The sequence below is a fragment of the Coregonus lavaretus genome (assembly GCF_964263955.1).
Source record: "Coregonus lavaretus genome assembly, chromosome: 8".
Classification (NCBI taxonomy): domain Eukaryota; kingdom Metazoa; phylum Chordata; class Actinopteri; order Salmoniformes; family Salmonidae; genus Coregonus; species Coregonus lavaretus.
In genome coordinates this window covers 61,139,518-61,158,864 of record NC_139995.1, presented here as the reverse complement: position 1 = coordinate 61,158,864, position 19,347 = coordinate 61,139,518, and the positions used below count along the sequence as shown (strand labels likewise).

The following is a 19,347-nucleotide window of genomic DNA, read 5'->3' as shown; positions in this document are numbered from 1 at the left end:
TCCATGATCCCGCCATCACGGTTGACAACTCCGTTGTGTCCTCCTCCCAGAGTGCAAAGAGCCTTGGCGTGACCCTGGACAACACCCTGTCGTTCTCCGCTAACATCAAGGCGGTGACCCGATCCTGTAGGTTCATGCTCTACAACATTCGGAGTACGACCCTGCCTTACACAGGAAGCGGCACAGGTCCTAATCCAGGCACTTGTCATCTCCCGTCTGGATTACTGCAACTCGCTGTTGGCTGGGCTCTCTGCCTGTGCCATTAAACCCCTACAACTCATCCAGAATGTCGCAGCCCGTCTGGTGTTCAACCTTCCCAAGTTCTCTCACGTCACCCCCCTCCTCCGCACACTCCACTGGCTTCCAGTTGAAGCTTGCATCTGCTACAAGATCATGGTGGTCCTCTGTAGCTCAGCTGGTAGAGCACGGCGCTTGTAACGCCAAGGTAGTGGGTTCGATCCCCGGGACCACCAATACACAAAAAAAAATATATATATATGTATGCACGCATGACTGTAAGTCGCTTTGGATAAAAGCGTCTGCTAAGTGGCATATTATATTATATTATTATATATTATATTATATGGTGCTTGCCTATGGAGCTGTGAGGGGAACGGCACCTCCGTACCTTCAGGCTCTGATCAGTCCCTACACCCAAACGAGGGCATTGCGTTCATCCACCTCTGGCCTGCTAGCCCCCCTACCTCTGCGGAAGCACAGTTCCCGCTCAGCCCAGTCAAAACTGTTCGCTGCTCTGGCACCCCAATGGTGGATCAAGCTCCCTCACGACGCCAGGACAGCGGAGTCACTCACCACCTTCCGGAGACACTTGAAACCCCACCTCTTTAAAGAATACCTGGGATAGGATAAAGTAATCCTTCTACCCCCCCATAAAATTAAAAATAACATATTGTAAAGTGGTTATCCCACTGGCTATAAGGTGAATGCACCAATGTGTAAGTCGCTCTGGATAAGAGCGTCTGCTAAATGACGTAAATGTAACATAAGCTAATGAAAATGCTAGTGTATTTTAATTTGTTTAAGTATTCTAATGTTACCTAAGACCTTCATAAACACAACCAAATGATTATTTTAGCGATAGCATATAATAAATATTTTAATTACACTGTTAGAATGTTGCAGTCAGAATGACTGCTCGTTAGCTTGAAGGGGGTGGTCCATCGAGACCCAGCGGTTCGTTAGCTTGAAGGGGGCGGTCCATCGAGACCCAGCGGTTCTAGTGTTAAACTTGGCAGCGCTTAGCAGGTATTGTAACGGTACTGACTTGGCAGTAGGTCATGTAACGGTGCTGACTCGGCAGTAGGTCATGTAACGGTGCTGACTCGGCAGTAGGTCATGTAACAGAACTGACTTGCCAGTGCATAGTAATGTAAGGTAATGTAAACGTAACATCATTGATTTTGGCAGTGTGTAGTGTAACGGTACTGACTTCACATGGTAAACGTAACAGCACTGACATGTGTAGGGTAATAGGTACTATAACAAAACCTACTTGGCAGTGAAGCCTGTGTTGTCCTCGTTCTCCGAGGAGGAGGCGGGGCTGGTGGAGGAGACGGGGCTGGTGGAGACCGTGCCCCCCGGGGGAAAAGAGGGGTTGATGGGAGAAGACCTCTCGTACAGCGGTGTGTGCTTCTCTTTAGGCGGAATGTTGCCGAAGCTGCTTGGAATCTGCTCTGCCAGGGCATTCCCCACCGCTGGCTCCACAGCCAGACCAGAAGCAGAGACAGCAGGACCAGGACCAGGGTCACCACTAGGGCCAGTCCCCGGGCCAGGCTCTACGACCGGCGGGGCTGTGTAGGCAGGCTGGACCTGGGGATCAACCGGGACCAACAACATGTTAGTCTCATCTCACCAACATTAAGCTTTCTCTAAGAGTTTGAAAATCAGGGTTCGTTTTTTACTATTAGATAGCAAGATTGTTTGACATTTGTGGAAAAATATAACCACATATATATGTTTATACACCATATGAATATTACAAAACAAGCATATCACAAACCAGTTGTGTCTGTAGCTGTGAGCTAAGCATTGGTTGAGTGTTTAGCTAAGAGCAGTGTGCCACTCTGATCTAGTTAAGAGGTTTGTTTGAGTCCTGTTTAAAATAAATCGCTTTTTTCAAGTACTGGATTTTCACCCACAGTGGCAAATCCACCATTCATTCATTGTTTGGGTTCTGGTCAAAAGTAACGCACTATATAGAGCAGAGCTGTTCAACTCTGACCCTACGAGGTCCAGAGCCACCCTATCCCCTACAGCAGAGCTGTTCAACTCTGACCCTACGAGGTCCGGAGCCATCCTCTCCCCTACAGCAGAGCTGTTCAACTCTGACCCTACGAGGTCCAGAGCCACCCTATCCCCTACAGCAGAGCTGTTAAACTCTGACCCTACGAGGTCCGGAGCCATCCTCTCCCCTACAGCAGAGCTGTTCAACTCTGACCCTACGAGGTCCAGAGCCACCCTATCCCCTACAGCAGAGCTGTTCAACTCTGACCCTACGAGGTCCAGAGCCACCCTATCCCCTACAGCAGAGCTGTTCAACTCTGACCCTACGAGGTCCAGAGCCACCCTATCCCCTACAGCAGAGCTGTTCAACTCTGACCCTACGAGGTCCGGAGCCACTCTATCCCCTACAGCAGAGCTGTTCAACTCTGACCCTACGAGGTCCAGAGCCACCCTATCCCCTACAGCAGAGCTGTTCAACTCTGACCCTACGAGGTCCAGAGCCACCCTATCCCCTACAGCAGAGCTGTTCAACTCTGACCCTACGAGGTCCGGAGCCACTCTATCCCCTACAGCAGAGCTGTTCAACTCTGACCCTACGAGGTCCGGAGCCTGCTGCTTGTTCTACCTGACCACCTGGTGTCCCAGGTCCAGATCAGTCCCTGATGAGAGGGGAACAGTGAAAACATGCAGTGGAACTGGGCCTTGAGGTCCAGAGTGTAGTCTGAAGGAGTCTCACCCCAGGTTTCCCAGTCGGGGGAGGACGTGGAATGTGGAACGTCTGAGGAGGCGGAGTTAGAGCTGCATAGTGTGGCTGAACTGCAGGAGCTCCTGTATGGTTTGGTCCAACTGGTGGGGAGACGCGCACACACACACACACACGCACACGCACACGCACACACACACACACACACACACACTGTTAATACAGCGTAACAGACAAACACAAAACTGACTGGAGGGGAGACGCGCACACACACAGAGAAACGACATGGTCATACAGCTTTTAAACACAGCAATGTACCTCAACTACCTTCTGACAGAATAATGTTCAAGTTCTCTTCTTAACTGTGGTCATTTGAGATTCTACTGGTCCTTTCAGTTCAGTTAAACCTGTTAACATTTTACATTTACATTTTAGTCATTTAGCAGACGCTCTTATCCAGAGCGACTTACAGTTAGTGAGTGCATACATTATTTTATTTTTCATACTGGCCCCCCGGGGGAATCGAACCCACAACCCTGGCGTTGCAAACGCCATGCTCTACCAACTGAGCTACATCCCTGCCGGCCATTCCCTCCCCTACCCTGGAGGACGCTGGGCCAACTGTGCGCTGCCCCATGGGTCTCCCGGTCGCGGCCTGGATTCGAACCCATGGGTTAACAGTCTGACAGATGACAGAGATGTTCAGCTTCACCGGAGTAATATTCATTAATCATTACACCAGTCTGCTCCAGGCCAGTGTGGAGGGGGACTAGTTAGACCAGTCTGCTCCAGGCCAGTGTGGAGGGGGACTAGTTAGACCAGTCTGCTCCAGGCCAGTGTGGAGGGGGGGGACTAGTTAGACCAGTCTGCTCCAGGCCAGTGTGGAGGGGGACTAGTTAGACCAGTCTGCTCCAGGCCAGTGTGGAGGGGGACTAGTTAGACCAGTCTGCTCCAGGCCAGTGTGGAGGGGGACTAGTTAGACCAGTCTGCTCCAGGCCAGTGTGGAGGGGGACTAGTTAGACCAGTCTGCTCCAGGCCAGTGTGGAGGGGGACTAGTTAGACCAGTCTGCTCCAGGCCAGTGTGGAGGGGGACTAGTTAGACCAGTCTGCTCCAGGCCAGTGTGGAGGGGGACTAGTTAGACCAGTCTGCTCCAGGCCAGTGTGGAGGGGGACTAGTTAGACCAGTCTGCTCCAGGCCAGTGTGGAGGGGGACTAGTTAGACCAGTCTGCTCCAGGCCAGTGTGGAGGGGGGGACTAGTTAGACCAGTCTGCTCCAGGCCAGTGTGGAGGGGGACTAGTTAGACCAGTCTGCTCCAGGCCAGTGTGGAGGGGGACTAGTTAGACCAGTCTGCTCCAGGCCAGTGTGGAGGGGGACTAGTTAGACCAGTCTGCTCCAGGCCAGTGTGGAGGGGGACTAGTTAGACCAGTCTGCTCCAGGCCAGTGTGGAGGGGGACTAGTTAGACCAGTCTGCTCCAGGCCAGTGTGGAGGGGGACTAGTTAGACCAGTCTGCTCCAGGCCAGTGTGGAGGGGGACTAGTTAGACCAGTCTGCTCCAGGCCAGTGTGGAGGGGGGGACTAGTTAGACCAGTCTGCTCCAGGCCAGTGTGGAGGGGGACTAGTTAGACCAGTCTGCTCCAGGCCAGTGTGGAGGGGGACTAGTTAGACCAGTCTGCTCCAGGCCAGTGTGGAGGGGGACTAGTTAGACCAGTCTGCTCCAGGCCAGTGTGGAGGGGGACTAGTTAGACCAGTCTGCTCCAGGCCAGTGTGGAGGGGAGGGGGACTAGTTAGACCAGTCTGCTCCAGGCCAGTGTGGAGGGGGACTAGTTAGACCAGTCTGCTCCAGGCCAGTGTGGAGGGGGACTAGTTAGACCAGTCTGCTCCAGGCCAGTGTGGAGGGGGGGGACTAGTTAGACCAGTCTGCTCCAGGCCAGTGTGGAGGGGGACTAGTTAGACCAGTCTGCTCCAGGCCAGTGTGGAGGGGGACTAGTTAGACCAGTCTGCTCCAGGCCAGTGTGGAGGGGGACTAGTTAGACCAGTCTGCTCCAGGCCAGTGTGGAGGGGGACTAGTTAGACCAGTCTGCTCCAGGCCAGTGTGGAGGGGGACTAGTTAGACCAGTCTGCTCCAGGCCAGTGTGGAGGGGGACTAGTTAGACCAGTCTGCTCCAGGCCAGTGTGGAGGGGGACTAGTTAGACCAGTCTGCTCCAGGCCAGTGTGGAGGGGGACTAGTTAGACCAGTCTGCTCCAGGCCATCGTGGAGGGGGACTAGTTAGACCAGTCTGCTCCAGGCCATCGTGGAGGGGGACTAGTTAGACCAGTCTGCTCCAGGCCATCGTGGAGGGGGACTAGTTAGACCAGTCTGCTCCAGGCCAGTGTGGAGGGGGACTAGTTAGACCAGTCTGCTCCAGGCCAGTGTGGAGGGGGACTAGTTAGACCAGTCTGCTCCAGGCCAGTGTGGAGGGGGACTAGTTAGACCAGTCTGCTCCAGGCCAGTGTGGAGGGGGGGACTAGTTAGACCAGTCTGCTCCAGGCCAGTGTGGAGGGGGACTAGTTAGACCAGTCTGCTCCAGGCCAGTGTGGAGGGGGACTAGTTAGACCAGTCTGCTCCAGGCCAGTGTGGAGGGGGACTAGTTAGACCAGTCTGCTCCAGGCCAGTGTGGAGGGGGACTAGTTAGACCAGTCTGCTCCAGGCCAGTGTGGAGGGGGACTAGTTAGACCAGTCTGCTCCAGGCCAGTGTGGAGGGGGACTAGTTAGACCAGTCTGCTCCAGGCCAGTGTGGAGGGGGGGGGACTAGTTAGACCAGTCTGCTCCAGGCCAGTGTGGAGGGGGGGGGACTAGTTAGACCAGTCTGCTCCAGGCCAGTGTGGAGGGGGGGGGACTAGTTAGACCAGTCTGCTCCAGGCCAGTGTGGAGGGGGACTAGTTAGACCAGTCTGCTCCAGGCCAGTGTGGAGGGGGGGGGACTAGTTAGACCAGTCTGCTCCAGGCCAGTGTGGAGGGGGGGGGACTAGTTAGACCAGTCTGCTCCAGGCCAGTGTGGAGGGGGGGGGACTAGTTAGACCAGTCTGCTCCAGGCCAGTGTGGAGGGGGGGGACTAGTTAGACCAGTCTGCTCCAGGCCAGTGTGGAGGGGGGGGACTAGTTAGACCAGTCTGCTCCAGGCCAGTGTGGAGGGGGACTAGTTAGACCAGTCTGCTCCAGGCCAGTGTGGAGGGGGACTAGTTACACCAGTCTGCTCCAGGCCAGTGTGGAGGGGGGGGGACTAGTTAGACCAGTCTGCTCCAGGCCAGTGTGGAGGGGGGGGGGGACTAGTTAGACCAGTCTGCTCCAGGCCAGTGTGGAGGGGGGGGGGACTAGTTAGACCAGTCTGCTCCAGGCCAGTGTGGAGGGGGACTAGTTAGACCAGTCTGCTCCAGGCCAGTGTGGAGGGGGGGGGACTAGTTAGACCAGTCTGCTCCAGGCCAGTGTGGAGGGGGACTAGTTAGACCAGTCTGCTCCAGGCCAGTGTGGAGGGGGACTAGTTAGACCAGTCTGCTCCAGGCCAGTGTGGAGGGGGGGGGACTAGTTAGACCAGTCTGCTCCAGGCCAGTGTGGAGGGGGACTAGTTACACCAGTCTGCTCCAGGCCAGTGTGGAGGGGGGGGGGACTAGTTAGACCAGTCTGCTCCAGGCCAGAGTGGAGGGGGGGGACTAGTTAGACCAGTCTGCTCCAGGCCAGTGTGGAGGGGGGGACTAGTTAGACCAGTCTGCTCCAGGCCAGTGTGGAGGGGGACTAGTTAGACCAGTCTGCTCCAGGCCAGTGTGGAGGGGGACTAGTTAGACCAGTCTGCTCCAGGCCAGTGTGGAGGGGGACTAGTTAGACCAGTCTGCTCCAGGCCAGTGTGGAGGGGGGGGGGACTAGTTAGACCAGTCTGCTCCAGGCCAGTGTGGAGGGGGGGGGGGACTAGTTAGACCAGTCTGCTCCAGGCCAGTGTGGAGGGGGGGGGGACTAGTTAGACCAGTCTGCTCCAGGCCAGTGTGGAGGGGGACTAGTTAGACCAGTCTGCTCCAGGCCAGTGTGGAGGGGGACTAGTTAGACCAGTCTGCTCCAGGCCAGTGTGGAGGGGGGGGGGACTAGTTAGACCAGTCTGCTCCAGGCCAGTGTGGAGGGGGACTAGTTAGACCAGTCTGCTCCAGGCCAGTGTGGAGGGGGACTAGTTAGACCAGTCTGCTCCAGGCCAGTGTGGAGGGGGACTAGTTAGACCAGTCTGCTCCAGGCCATCGTGGAGGGGGACTAGTTAGACCAGTCTGCTCCAGGCCAGTGTGGAGGGGGGGGACTAGTTAGACCAGTCTGCTCCAGGCCAGTGTGGAGGGGGACTAGTTAGACCAGTCTGCTCCAGGCCAGTGTGGAGGGGGACTAGTTAGACCAGTCTGCTCCAGGCCAGTGTGGAGGGGGACTAGTTAGACCAGTCTGCTCCAGGCCAGTGTGGAGGGGGGGACGTGTTTTTAGTTCCAGAGCCGCGATGCAAGAAGCCTTTCTAAAGCAGCCTATTTGTATGCAAAGAGACTAGCAGCCATTCCAGAGTGCGCACAATGCCTGGGAGAGTGGGAGAATCTCTCACATTACTGAGAGCTACTCTGCTAGTTGGTTCTCTGCCTCGGGTTCCCCTGTCTGCCAGGCGCTCTCTCTGCCTCGGGTTCCCCTGTCTGCCAGTCGCGCTCTCTGCCTCGGGTTCCCCTGTCTGCCAGGCGCTCTCTCTGCCTTGGGTTCCCCTGTCTGCCAGGCGCTCTCTCTGCCTCAGTCAGTCTCGCTCTCTGCCTCAGTCAGTCGCTCTCTCTGCCTCAGTCAGTCTCGCTCTCTCTGCCTCAGTCAGTCGCTCTCTCTGCCTCAGTCAGTCGCTCTCTCTGCCTCATTCAGTCGCGCTCTCTGCCTCAGTCAGTCGCGCTCTCTGCCTCAGTCAGTCTCGAACTCTGCCTCAGTCAGTCTCGCTCTCTCTGCCTCAGTCAGTCTCGCTCTCTGCCTCAGTCAGTCTCGCTCTCTGCCTCAGTCAGTCTCGCTCTCTGCCTCAGTCAGTCGCTCTCTCTGCCTCAGTCAGTCGCTCTCTCTGCCTCAGTCAGTCGCTCTCTCTGCCTCAGTCAGTCGCTCTCTCTGCCTCAGTCAGTCGCTCTCTCTGCCTCAGTCAGTCTCGCTCTCTGCCTCAGTCAGTCTCGCTCTCTGCCTCAGTCAGTCGCTCTCTCTGCCTCAGTCAGTCGCTCTCTCTGCCTCAGTCAGTCGCTCTCTCTGCCTCAGTCAGTCGCTCTCTCTGCCTCAGTCAGTCTCGCTCTCTCTGCCTCAGTCAGTCTCGCTCTCTCTGCCTCAGTCAGTCTCGCTCTCTCTGCCTCAGTCAGTCGCGCTCTCTGCCTCAGTCAGTCTCGCTCTCTCTGCCTCAGTCAGTCTCGCTCTCTCTGCCTCAGTCAGTCTCGCTCTCTGCCTCAGTCAGTCTCGCTCTCTGCCTCAGTCAGTCTCGCTCTCTGCCTCAGTCAGTCTCGCTCTCTCTGCCTCAGTCAGTCTCGCTCTCTGCCTCAGTCAGTCTCGCTCTCTGCCTCAGTCAGTCTCGCTCTCTGCCTCAGTCAGTCTCGCTCTCTGCCTCAGTCAGTCGCTCTCTCTGCCTCAGTCAGTCGCTCTCTCTGCCTCAGTCAGTCGGGCTCTCTGCCTCAGTCAGTCGCTCTCTCTGCCTCAGTCAGTCGCTCTCTCTGCCTCAGTCAGTCGCTCTCTCTGCCTCAGTCAGTCGCTCTCTCTGCCTCAGTCAGTCGCTCTCTCTGCCTCAGTCAGTCTCGCTCTCTGCCTCAGTCAGTCTCGCTCTCTGCCTCAGTCAGTCTCGCTCTCTGCCTCAGTCAGTCTCGCTCTCTGCCTCAGTCAGTCTCGCTCTCTGCCTCAGTCAGTCGCTCTCTCTGCCTCAGTCAGTCGCTCTCTCTGCCTCAGTCAGTCGCTCTCTCTGCCTCAGTCAGTCGCTCTCTCTGCCTCAGTCTCACTCTCTCTGCCTCAGTCTCGCTCTCTCTGCCTCAGTCTCGCTCTCTGCCTCAGTCTACCGGGCTATAGAGAGAGGGGTGAGGAGAGAAGGTGAGGTGTGCGAACTTACCTTGGTAAGGTGAGAAGTGTGGCGACTTGCTGGCTGCTGAGTAGTATTCCACTGCTTTCTTAAAGCGGACAACTTTGTCATCAGTCCTGGACTGGAATCAGGAACAGCCATGTTACTCAATCAAAAGCAATAAATCAACACAAAAGGTTTTTAAAAAGTCCTGATATCTCGGCACTCCGGTAATGTACCTGTGAATGCTTGAAGACCCTGCTAGGTGATGCATGTACCTCAATATAGCTATGTCAGGTGTTCTGTACCTGTGTCTGGAGATGTCTGTGAGTACATGTGAATGTCTGGAGATGTCTGTGAGTACTTGTGAATGTCTGAAGATGTCTGTGAGTACCTGTGAATGTCTGAAGATGTCTGTGAGTACCTGTGAATGTCTGAAGATGTCTGTGAGTACCTGTGAGTGTCTGAAGATGTCTGTGTGTACCTGTGTGTGTCTGAAGATGTCTGTGAGTACCTGTGTGTGTCTGAAGATGTCTGTGAGTACCTGTGTGTGTCTGAAGATGTCTGTGTGTACCTGTGAGTGTCTGAAGATGTCGTTAGCGATGGCCTCCAGGTCGCAGAAGTCCGTCATGTTTCGAACATAGTCAGCCACTGCCTTAATCACCACGTCACACGGCGGAAGCACTAGCTGGTGGGCGCGCACCTAGAAAACAAACAAACAACGCGCAGACAAACCAAGAAATATGTGAAGATTACATTCAACTCTCCCTCTCTCTGGCTGCATGTTTCACCAAACACAACCACCCGCCATCCTAAAGCCCAACACAACCACCCGCCATCCTAAAGCACAACACAACCACCCGCCATCCTAAAGCCCAACACAACCACCCGCCATCCTAAAGCCCAACACAACCACCCGCCATCCTAAAGCACAACACAACCACCCGCCATCCTAAAGCACAACACAACCACCCGCCATCCTAAAGCCCAACACAACCACCCGCCATCCTAAAGCACAACACAACCACCCGCCATCCTAAAGCACAACACAACCACCCGCCATCCTAAAGCACAACACAACCACCCGCCATCCTAAAGCCCAACACAACCACCCGCCATCCTAAAGCCCAACACAACCACCCGCCATCCTAAAGCACAACACAACCACCCGCCATCCTAAAGCACAACACAACCACCCGCCATCCTAAAGCACAACACAACCACCCGCCATCCTAAAGCACAGGGCAAAGTGCTCTTCAATATCATTTCAGCAATTTGATCTTTCCTAGTTGAGGAGGACTGCAGCGAAGTACCGACTAAAGTTTCAGGACAAATCTTACTAGTTGCCAAGGACAAATTATGCAGCACACTATTGAGATGGATGAATATAACCTTGGTTTTCAGATGGAATTTGTGAGATTTGAAGTTCAATAGGGTAGTTGACATGATGCCCCTTTTTTTTAGGGAGATAGTGTCGTAAAATAACAATACAGTCCCTGTTATTGGAATAAGTACACTTCAAATCCTTTAAATGAGGATCGATTACTGATGTTTAAAAAGCATTTTTACAGTGGTCAGAAACTTCTGAAAGTGTCATTAGTTCTGTTTTAACAGTCACATTTGACTGCCTGTTGTGTATTATCCATCGGGGTGACATAACGTCCATCGGGGTGACATAACGTCCATCGGGGTGACATAACGTCCATCGGGGTGACATAACGTCCATCGGGGTGACATAACGTCCATCGTGGTGACGCCAATAAATGAAAGAGAAAAAAGGTGTCTTGGGACAAAATATAAAAACATTATATCACTATACAAGTAAGATAATTGCTTTTTATCTGGTTTAGTGAAATGTGAGTTATACCCAAAATGTAATAGCGAGACACTTGGTTATCATCATTATACAAAGAAATTGTGTTTCTCATTTTGAAATGCCAGAATTACTGATTTAAAGACCGAAGTAACTAAACAGAGGAAAAAATCATGTTCTTGTCTATTTGGGAATCATTAAATCTTTATATTAACATGAATTGTGATGTCACACCAGAGGGCAAATTCAAGGCACTAAAATGCATGAAATGCATAATTAAATAGGATATAAACTGAAAATTGAAGGTGGCCAAATGACATTGAGTTGTTTAGACATAGTTTATTGCAACTATTGTAAATGCTTTTTATACTTTACGTTTAGATTGTTGTTTTTTTGTGCTTTTGTTTTGGTCACGTCAACTAGCCAGTTTGAACAGATACCAACCAACAGACATCATTTCAGCTGCTACTGGGACTAACAAATTCCCTGGCACTACATTTGACTGTGAAGTTAGTTTACCTTGAGCGATGCTAGTGGATGCTCTGGACCCAGGAGACTCCAGTGAAAGGCAGCCAAGTCTTCATCAGGCAGTATGTGGTTACCTAAAGCAGAACAGTTGCATGACACCACGAGGCTAACAGAATTAGCACTGACAGTAAATCTCTACGTTAGCGATCAATAGGCTTGATATCAGTCTGGCAAACCGACCCATAAGTTACCTACCTTCTTAGAAGTGATGTTACCAACCCACCTAAAAGTTAGTTAGCAACCTCCCAACATGTTAGCTCTGTTACCAACCCACCTAAATGTTAGTTAGCAACCTCCCAACATGTTAGCTCTGTTACCAACCCACCTAAATGTTAGTTAGCAACCTCCATACATGTTAGCTCTGTTACCAACCCACCTAAATGTTAGTTAGCGACCTCCCAACATGTTAGCTCTGTTACCAACCCACCTAAAAGTTAGTTAGCAACCTCCCAACATGTTAGCTCTGTTACCAACCCACCTAAATGTTAGTTAGCAACCTCCATACATGTTAGCTCTGTTACCAACCCACCTAAATGTTAGTTAGCAACCTCCATACATGTTAGCTCTGTTACCAACCCACCTAAATGTTAGTTAGCGACCTCCCAACATGTTAGCTCTGTTACCAACCCACCTAAAAGTTAGTTAGCAACCTCCCAACATGTTAGCTCTGTTACCAACCCACCTAAATGTTAGTTAGCAACCTCCATACATGTTAGCTCTGTTACCAACCCACCTAAATGTTAGTTAGCAACCTCCATACATGTTAGCTCTGTTACCAACCCACCTAAATGTTAGTTAGCAACCTCCATACATGTTAGCTCTGTTACCAACCCACCTAAAAGTTAGTTAGCAACCTCCATACATGTTAGCTCTGTTACCAACCCACCTAAATGTTAGTTAGCAACCTCCATACATGTTAGCTCTGTTACCAACCCACCTAAATGTTAGTTAGCAACCTCCATACATGTTAGCTCTGTTACCAACCCACCTAAATGTTAGTTAGCAACCTCCATACATGTTAGCTCTGTTACCAACCCACCTAAAAGAGAAGCGAAGATGGCGAAGCGCTTGGGGTTGAGGTCCAGCTGTTTGGCCACTTCATGCATCAGGTACTGGGAGGTGGTCAGGCTCTTCCCGTTGCGACTCAGCTTCAGGGCGTGGGCAGAGAAGTAGTAGGGGATGTTACAGAGCGCGTAGTCCGAGTCGTACGCCACCAGGCCGTGGAACCCGTTCTCCCTGCACAGAGATATCACCTCCAAGTGGTGGTCCTCGATACTCTGGACGACCTGGAGACAAACACATTATGCTGTTACTAACAGCGCACCCTAACCATGCATAGAGACAAACACTCACAGGGATCCCAGTTAAAATGAGCGACAGTAAACACAAGCACTGAATACTAATATATAATAATATATGCCATTTGGCAGACGGTTTTATCCAAGGTGACTTGCATTAGGCTATATCCATGAGCAATGGTCCGACTACAGTCGTGCATTCATTTTACATGAGTGCGTACATTTTACGTACGGGTGGTCCCGGGAATTGAACCCATTATCCTGGAGTTGCAAGCGCTATGCTCTACCAACCGAGCTACAGAGGACCACATACTGACATACAGTGGGGGGAAAAAAGTATTTAGTCAGCCACCAATTGTGCAAGTTCTCCCACTTAAAAAGATGAGAGAGGCCTGTAATTTTCATCATAGGTACACGTCAACTATGACAGACAAAATGAGATTTTTTTCTCTCCAGAAAATCACATTGTATGATTTTTAATGAATTTATTTGCAAATTATGGTGGAAAATAAGTATTTGGTCACCTACAAACAAGCAAGATTTCTGGCTCTCACAGACCTGTAACTTCTTCTTTAAGAGGCTCCTCTGTCCTCCACTCGTTACCTGTATTAATGGCACCTGTTTGAACTTGTTATCAGTATAAAAGACACCTGTCCACAACCTCAAACAGTCACACTCCAAACTCCACTATGGCCAAGACCAAAGAGCTGTCAAAGGACACCAGAAACAAAATTGTAGACCTGCACCAGGCTGGGAAGACTGAATCTGCAATAGGTAAGCAGCTTGGTTTGAAGAAATCAACTGTGGGAGCAATTATTAGGAAATGGAAGACATACAAGACCACTGATAATCTCCCTCGATCTGGGGCTCCACGCAAGGACTGCTACCTCCGCCTTTGTGCAAGGAGGAGCACTGCCAGAGCCCTGCAAAATGACCTCCAGCAGGCCACAAATGTGCATGTGTCTGCTCAAACGGTCAGAAACAGACTCCATGAGGGTGGTATACACCATGCAGGACGTTTGGCATTTGCCAGAGAACACCAAGATTGGCAAATTCGCCACTGGCGCCCTGTGCTCTTCACAGATGAAAGCAGGTTCACACTGAGCACATGTGACAGACATGACAGAGTCTGGAGACGCCGTGGAGAACGTTCTGCTGCCTGCAACATCCTCCAGCATGACCGGTTTGGCGGTGGGTCAGTCATGGTGTGGGGTGGCATTTCTTTGGGGGGCCGCACAGCCCTCCATGTGCTCGCCAGAGGTAGCCTGACTGCCATTAGGTACCGAGATGAGATCCTCAGACCCCTTGTGAGACCATATGCTGGTGCGGTTGGCCCTGGGTTCCTCCTAATGCAAGACAATGCTAGACCTCATGTGGCTGGAGTGTGTCAGCAGTTCCTGCAAGAGGAAGGCGTTGATGCTATGGACTGGCCCGCCCGTTCCCCAGCCCTGAATCCAATTGAGCACATCTGGGACATCATGTCTCGCTCCATCCACCAACGCCACGTTGCACCACAGACTGTCCAGGAGTTGGCGGATGCTTTAGTCCAGGTCTGGGAGGAGATCCCTCAGGAGACCATCCGCCACCTCATCAGGAGCATGCCCAGGTGTTGTAGGGAGGTCATACAGGCACGTGGAGGCCACACACACTACTGAGCCTCATTTTGACTTGTTTTAAGGACATTACATCAAAGTTGGATCAGCCTGTGGTTTTCCACTTTAATTTTGAGGGTGACTCCAAATCCAGACCTCCATGGGTTGATAAATTTGATTTCCATTGATAATTTTTGTGTGATTTTGTTGTCAGCACATTCAACTATGTAAAGAAAAAAGTATTTAATAAGATTATTTCATTCATTCAGATCTAGGATGTGTTATTTTAGTGTTCCCTTTATCTTTTTGAGCAGTGTATAAATTCCAGTCATACTTGATCAAAGGCCTTTTCAAAGTCATCTATGAATACCAAGCTGGTTTCCCAGATTTTTCATAGTGTTCTATTGTTTCTAGTACTTATCTTGTAAAAAACCTGTCTGATTAGAATGAATAACATCCGACAATACCTTTTTAATTCTATGCGCTATGCATTTTGCTAGGATTTTGTCATCACAACACTGAAGTGTAAAGGGTCTCCAGTTTTTTTTAGGTGGACTGGATCTTTATATTTACCACCTGGGTCCTGTTTCAGTAACAGTGAAATCAGACCTTCTTGCTGAGTATCTGATGTCTACCATTTTTATAGGGGCGGTTAAAACATGTTAATAACGGACCTGAGTACATCGACAAATATTTGATATACCTCAACTGGTATGCCATCCAGCCCTGGAATTTTCCTGGACTTGAAGGCTTTAATTGCATCTAGAAGTAACCCCTCTGTAATTAGGCCTTCACATGAGTCTTTCTGTGTAGACTATTAATATAATAAAATCCTTACAATTTAGTTAATTTTACATTATCAATAGAAAAAAAATCTCTACAATTAACTTCAGTTAGTGGAAATGGAGGAGACAAATGAAAACATATGCTTAAAGTACTTTGCTACCTCTTTCAAAATATTGTTTGGTGAATCATGGATGATGCCGTCATTTGTAACAAGTTACTGTAAAAAAAAAAAAATTGGGTTGAAAATGACAAAATAATTTGGTGCATTTTTTCCCCCATATTCCATCCAGTTTGCTTTATTTTTATAATATATTACACTTGATCTTTCTTGAATAAGTTCCTCCATTTCTTTTTGTTTTTACTCTAACGTATTCTGTGCCTCTATGTTACAGTTTTTATTGCTATCTATCTGTACTGTTAGACTTTCTATTTCCTTTAAGATTAACTATTTTGACGTAAATTGCTTTTGTTTTAAAGATGAGTATTGAATTCCAAAGCCTCTAAAGGCACATTTAAAAGTGTCCCATACAATAAGGGGATATGCTGTACCTATGTTATGTAGGGAAACGTCAGTTAAAAATGATTCTGTCCTGGTTAAAAACAAGTGATCATCCAATTTTTACGTATGGGTGGTCCTCTGTAGCTCAGCTGGTAGAGCACGGCGCTTGTAACGCCAGGGTAGTGGGTTCGATCCCCGGGACCACCCATACGTAAAAATGTATGCGCACATGACTGTAAGTCGCTTTGGATAAAAGCATCTGCTAAATGGCATATTATTATTATTTATTATAATAGGCTTTGATTAAATGTCCAATATCCTCGCCCACGTGGACATTCTGTAAGAGTAATGTGTATACCAATTATTTGATAGTCTGACCGCATTCTGTCCCCTATCAACACTTAACTTTCGGTGCCAGTGAAAATGACATAAGAGAGTAGTCAAGACGACTAGCTTGATTGAGTCTCCGCCTATTCTGGCTCGTTGCTAGAGCAAGGCCTTCATAACACTGTAGTCTGGCTCGTTGCTAGAGCAAGGCCTTCATAACACTGTAGTCTGGCTCGTTGCTACAGCAAGGCCTTCATAACACTGTAGTCTGGCTCGTTGCTAGAGCAAGGCCTTCATAACACTGTAGTTTGGCTCGTTGCTACAGCAAGGCCTTCATAACACTGTAGTCTGGCTCGTTGCTACAGCAAGGCCTTCATAACACTGTAGTCTGGCTCGTTGCTAGAGCAAGGCCTTCATAACACTGTAGTCTGGCTCGTTGCTAGAGCAAGGCCTTCATAACACTGTAGTTTGGCTCGTTGCTACAGCAAGGCCTTCATAACACTGTAGTCTGGCTCGTTGCTACAGCAAGGCCTTCATAACACTGTAGTCTGGCTCGTTGCTACAGCAAGGCCTTCATAACACTGTAGTCTGGCTCGTTGCTAGAGCAAGGCCTTCATAACACTGTAGTCTGGCTCGTTGCTAGAGCAAGGCCTTCATAACACTGTAGTCTGGCTCGTTGCTACAGCAAGGCCTTTATTCCGTGAATCCCTGATGCAGGTCCAGTTTGTCTAATATGTACATTTCAGAGAGATGCAACATGGCAGACTGGCAGGGTCAGAGGCAGAGGCAGGGAGGGAGGGTGAGCGGCATGGAGGGTGGGTGAAATGCAGGGGGAGGGTCAGAGGCAGGGAGGGAGGGAGGGTGAGCGGCATGGAGGGTGGGTGAAATGCAGGGGGACGGTCAGAGGCAGGGAGGGTCAGTGGCAGGGAGGGTGGAAGGAGGGTGAGAGGCAGGGAGGGAGGCAGTGAGGGTGAGAGGGGGGAGGGTCAGAGGAAGGGAGGGAGAGAGGGAGAGAGGCAGGGAGGGTCAGTGGCAGGGAGGGAGGGTGGAAGGAGGGTGAGAGGCAGGGAGGGAGGGAGGGAGGCAGTGAGGGTGAGAGGGTGGCAGTGAGGGTGAGAGGAGGGAGGGTCAGAGGAAGGGAGGGAGAGAGGCAGGGAGAGAGAGGGGCAGGGAGGGAGAGAGGGTGAGAGGGAGGGTGAGAAGCAGGGAGAGAGGGAGGGTGAGAGGGAGGGTGAGAAGCAGGGAAGGAAGCGGAGACGAAGGTAGGGTGAGAGGGAGGGTCCTAGAGTTGAACCAGCAGGCCTGTGGGCTGGGAAAGGATCATGGAGCCCTCCCAGCAGTGACGGTGCCATGCCAGGGACGGACAGCCAATCGCAGGGACAGCCTCCCAGGGACAGCCAATAGCCACTGATTCCAGACAGCCTATAGAAGCGCTGAAAGGGTGGGACTTCCAGTTCAGTCGAACACTGAACAGGACACCAGTGAAACTTTGTTATGGACTCACCTAACACATACAATGATTGTCTAGATTGAATGTTTTGTCTAGGATTTTGGGGGGAGTGAGCATTGATTTCTGGATGAGACATTGCACAAAACTATAGTATATTTGGTGGATTGTTCAGTGTCATACTGAACACACAAAAAAAAGTATGTTTTGCTTATAGCTGCAATTTGTAACTTGTTGGGCAACCTGACCAAATTCACATACAAATGTAAGTTGTAGATCTGTCATTCTCATTGAAAGTAAGTCTAAGAGGTGGTATATATGTTCTATGTGGTCCTCTGTAGCTCAATTGGCACGGCGCTTGTAACGCCAGGGTAGTGGGTTCGATCCCCGGGACCACCCGTACATAAAATGTATGCACACATGACTAAGTCGCTTTGGATAAAAGCGTCTGCTAAATGGCATATTATATTATTATTATATTATTCATAGTGAGTTCCTGTGCTTTCATTGCACTTTCAGTTACACTGTGACCAAGAGACAATACAAGTACTTTTATGTACAGCCCTCCTTGATTAAGAACTAAATGCCTGAGAAAGAGAGACTGCAGCAAAAAAAAAAAAAGTATATTGTATCTAGTTATCTTGGATACCTAATTACGTGTCTACTGTTTTAATTCCTGGAGTTTTAGTTAGGTCAAGTCGTGCAAAATGTCGATCTGACCTTGCATGAACTTTGGGTAAATGCACGGATTGCAATGTTAAACGTTGTTTTTGTGTCGAGTAAATTTATAGGAAGGCCCGGCCTTATCCAAGTTCTCACTTGATAGGCTACTAGTTTTGCGCTTGCCTGGTTAACATGGCTAACTGGCAGTAGCTTGTTCGCCATCCATCACAATTATCCAAGTTCGCGAAAAGGTTCGTTAAGATTCAGACAAGTATAAGTCTCTGCTAGTAGTTGACAGCTCGCTAGATAACATCCATAACACTAGCTTGCTAGATAGCAAGGTAAACTAGCCAGCCAGCTACATTTGGGAGGAAAAGCACCGAGCGGCCGGCTAGCTAACTTACCCCAATGTGGAACCTGAGTAGGGCCAGCCGGATACAATGGACCATGCACACCGGGGGAAGGAACCAGACCTTCGGCGGAGGGGTCCCCTTATTCTGGATGTGGCTGACAATCTGCTGCGCCGTCTGTCTCTCGTTCACCTGTCGTTTGACCCACTCGTGAAGACGGCCCTTCTCCATGGCGCCATTGAAGCACACCAACAGCTCAATGTTACCGTTGAAGCAGGCCTTGGCGAGGGCGGCCAGGTACCCAAGCATGTGGTTCCACTGCCCGCCGCTCACCCAGTCGGTGTAGAAGCCCCCATAGAGCCGGTGGAGGCAGTTCTCCGCGTCAACCAGCAGCCGTAGCGGGCTCTGAGGTGGTCTCTGCCTGCCTCCTCCGACGAGACTTCCCCGGGCTAGCTTCTGGAGCTCCACCGGTACCACGGCAGTAGGGCAGTGCTTTTCTATGTATTCTTGGAAACCTTGCACACCCATGATGACTGTCTTTAAAAAAAGAGCGATTGCAATCAAAAACTGTTTAAAAACCGAGTAAAATAGCTCAGTAAAACTGGAGAAGAGAGAGAGGGGGGGGTGGTTCCAAGTTGCTAGCTAGCTTCTCTCCCCGTGACAGTTAAAACCAATTGTATGTCTAAGGCAGTTGTTGCAATGGTTGAATCCAAAATAAACGAAATCGGGTTGCCACTGATGCATGAACTGTTTTTTGGTGATTTATTTTTTTGGTTCATGGTTAGCCGCCGCCGCCATGTGCCTTCTCACAGAGCCATATCTGTGGATGTGTGTCGGTCTGTGGCAGAGAAAGAAGCCCGGTGACGCAAGGACACGTACCGCCGTGCCCCAGAGAGAGGAGGAGTCCGTGGGTATGAATGACAACCTGTTGTTCCTAGCCATTCAAATGAAAGCAGGGTGGCAAAGGAATGATTTTCATGTCAAATCCATTAAATATGGGGATACATGACAACCGCACACAGAGCAAACATGGTGAGAAATAGGTTCTGAAGT

At 50.5% G+C, this 19,347-nt stretch overlaps 1 protein-coding gene across 1 annotated transcript in view; it reads right to left on the bottom strand.

The window, feature by feature from the left end:
- The window catches only part of LOC311133332 (constitutive coactivator of PPAR-gamma-like protein 1 homolog), a 68,839-nt gene extending 49,700 nt beyond the window's left edge, over nt 1-19,139 (bottom strand). The window contains exons 1-7 of the mRNA XM_084166835.1: nt 18,349-19,139; nt 12,372-12,618; nt 11,324-11,406; nt 9,566-9,694; nt 9,043-9,133; nt 2,981-3,090; nt 1,514-1,830 (exon numbers count right to left, since the gene is read on the bottom strand). Coding sequence (XP_084022961.1) covers nt 1,514-1,830; nt 2,981-3,090; nt 9,043-9,133; nt 9,566-9,694; nt 11,324-11,406; nt 12,372-12,618; nt 18,349-18,822 — 1,451 coding nt within the window. The 5' untranslated portion in view covers nt 18,823-19,139. The remainder of the gene's footprint in view (nt 1-1,513; nt 1,831-2,980; nt 3,091-9,042; nt 9,134-9,565; nt 9,695-11,323; nt 11,407-12,371; nt 12,619-18,348) is intronic.
- Nucleotides 19,140-19,347: the final 208 nt, after the last annotated feature.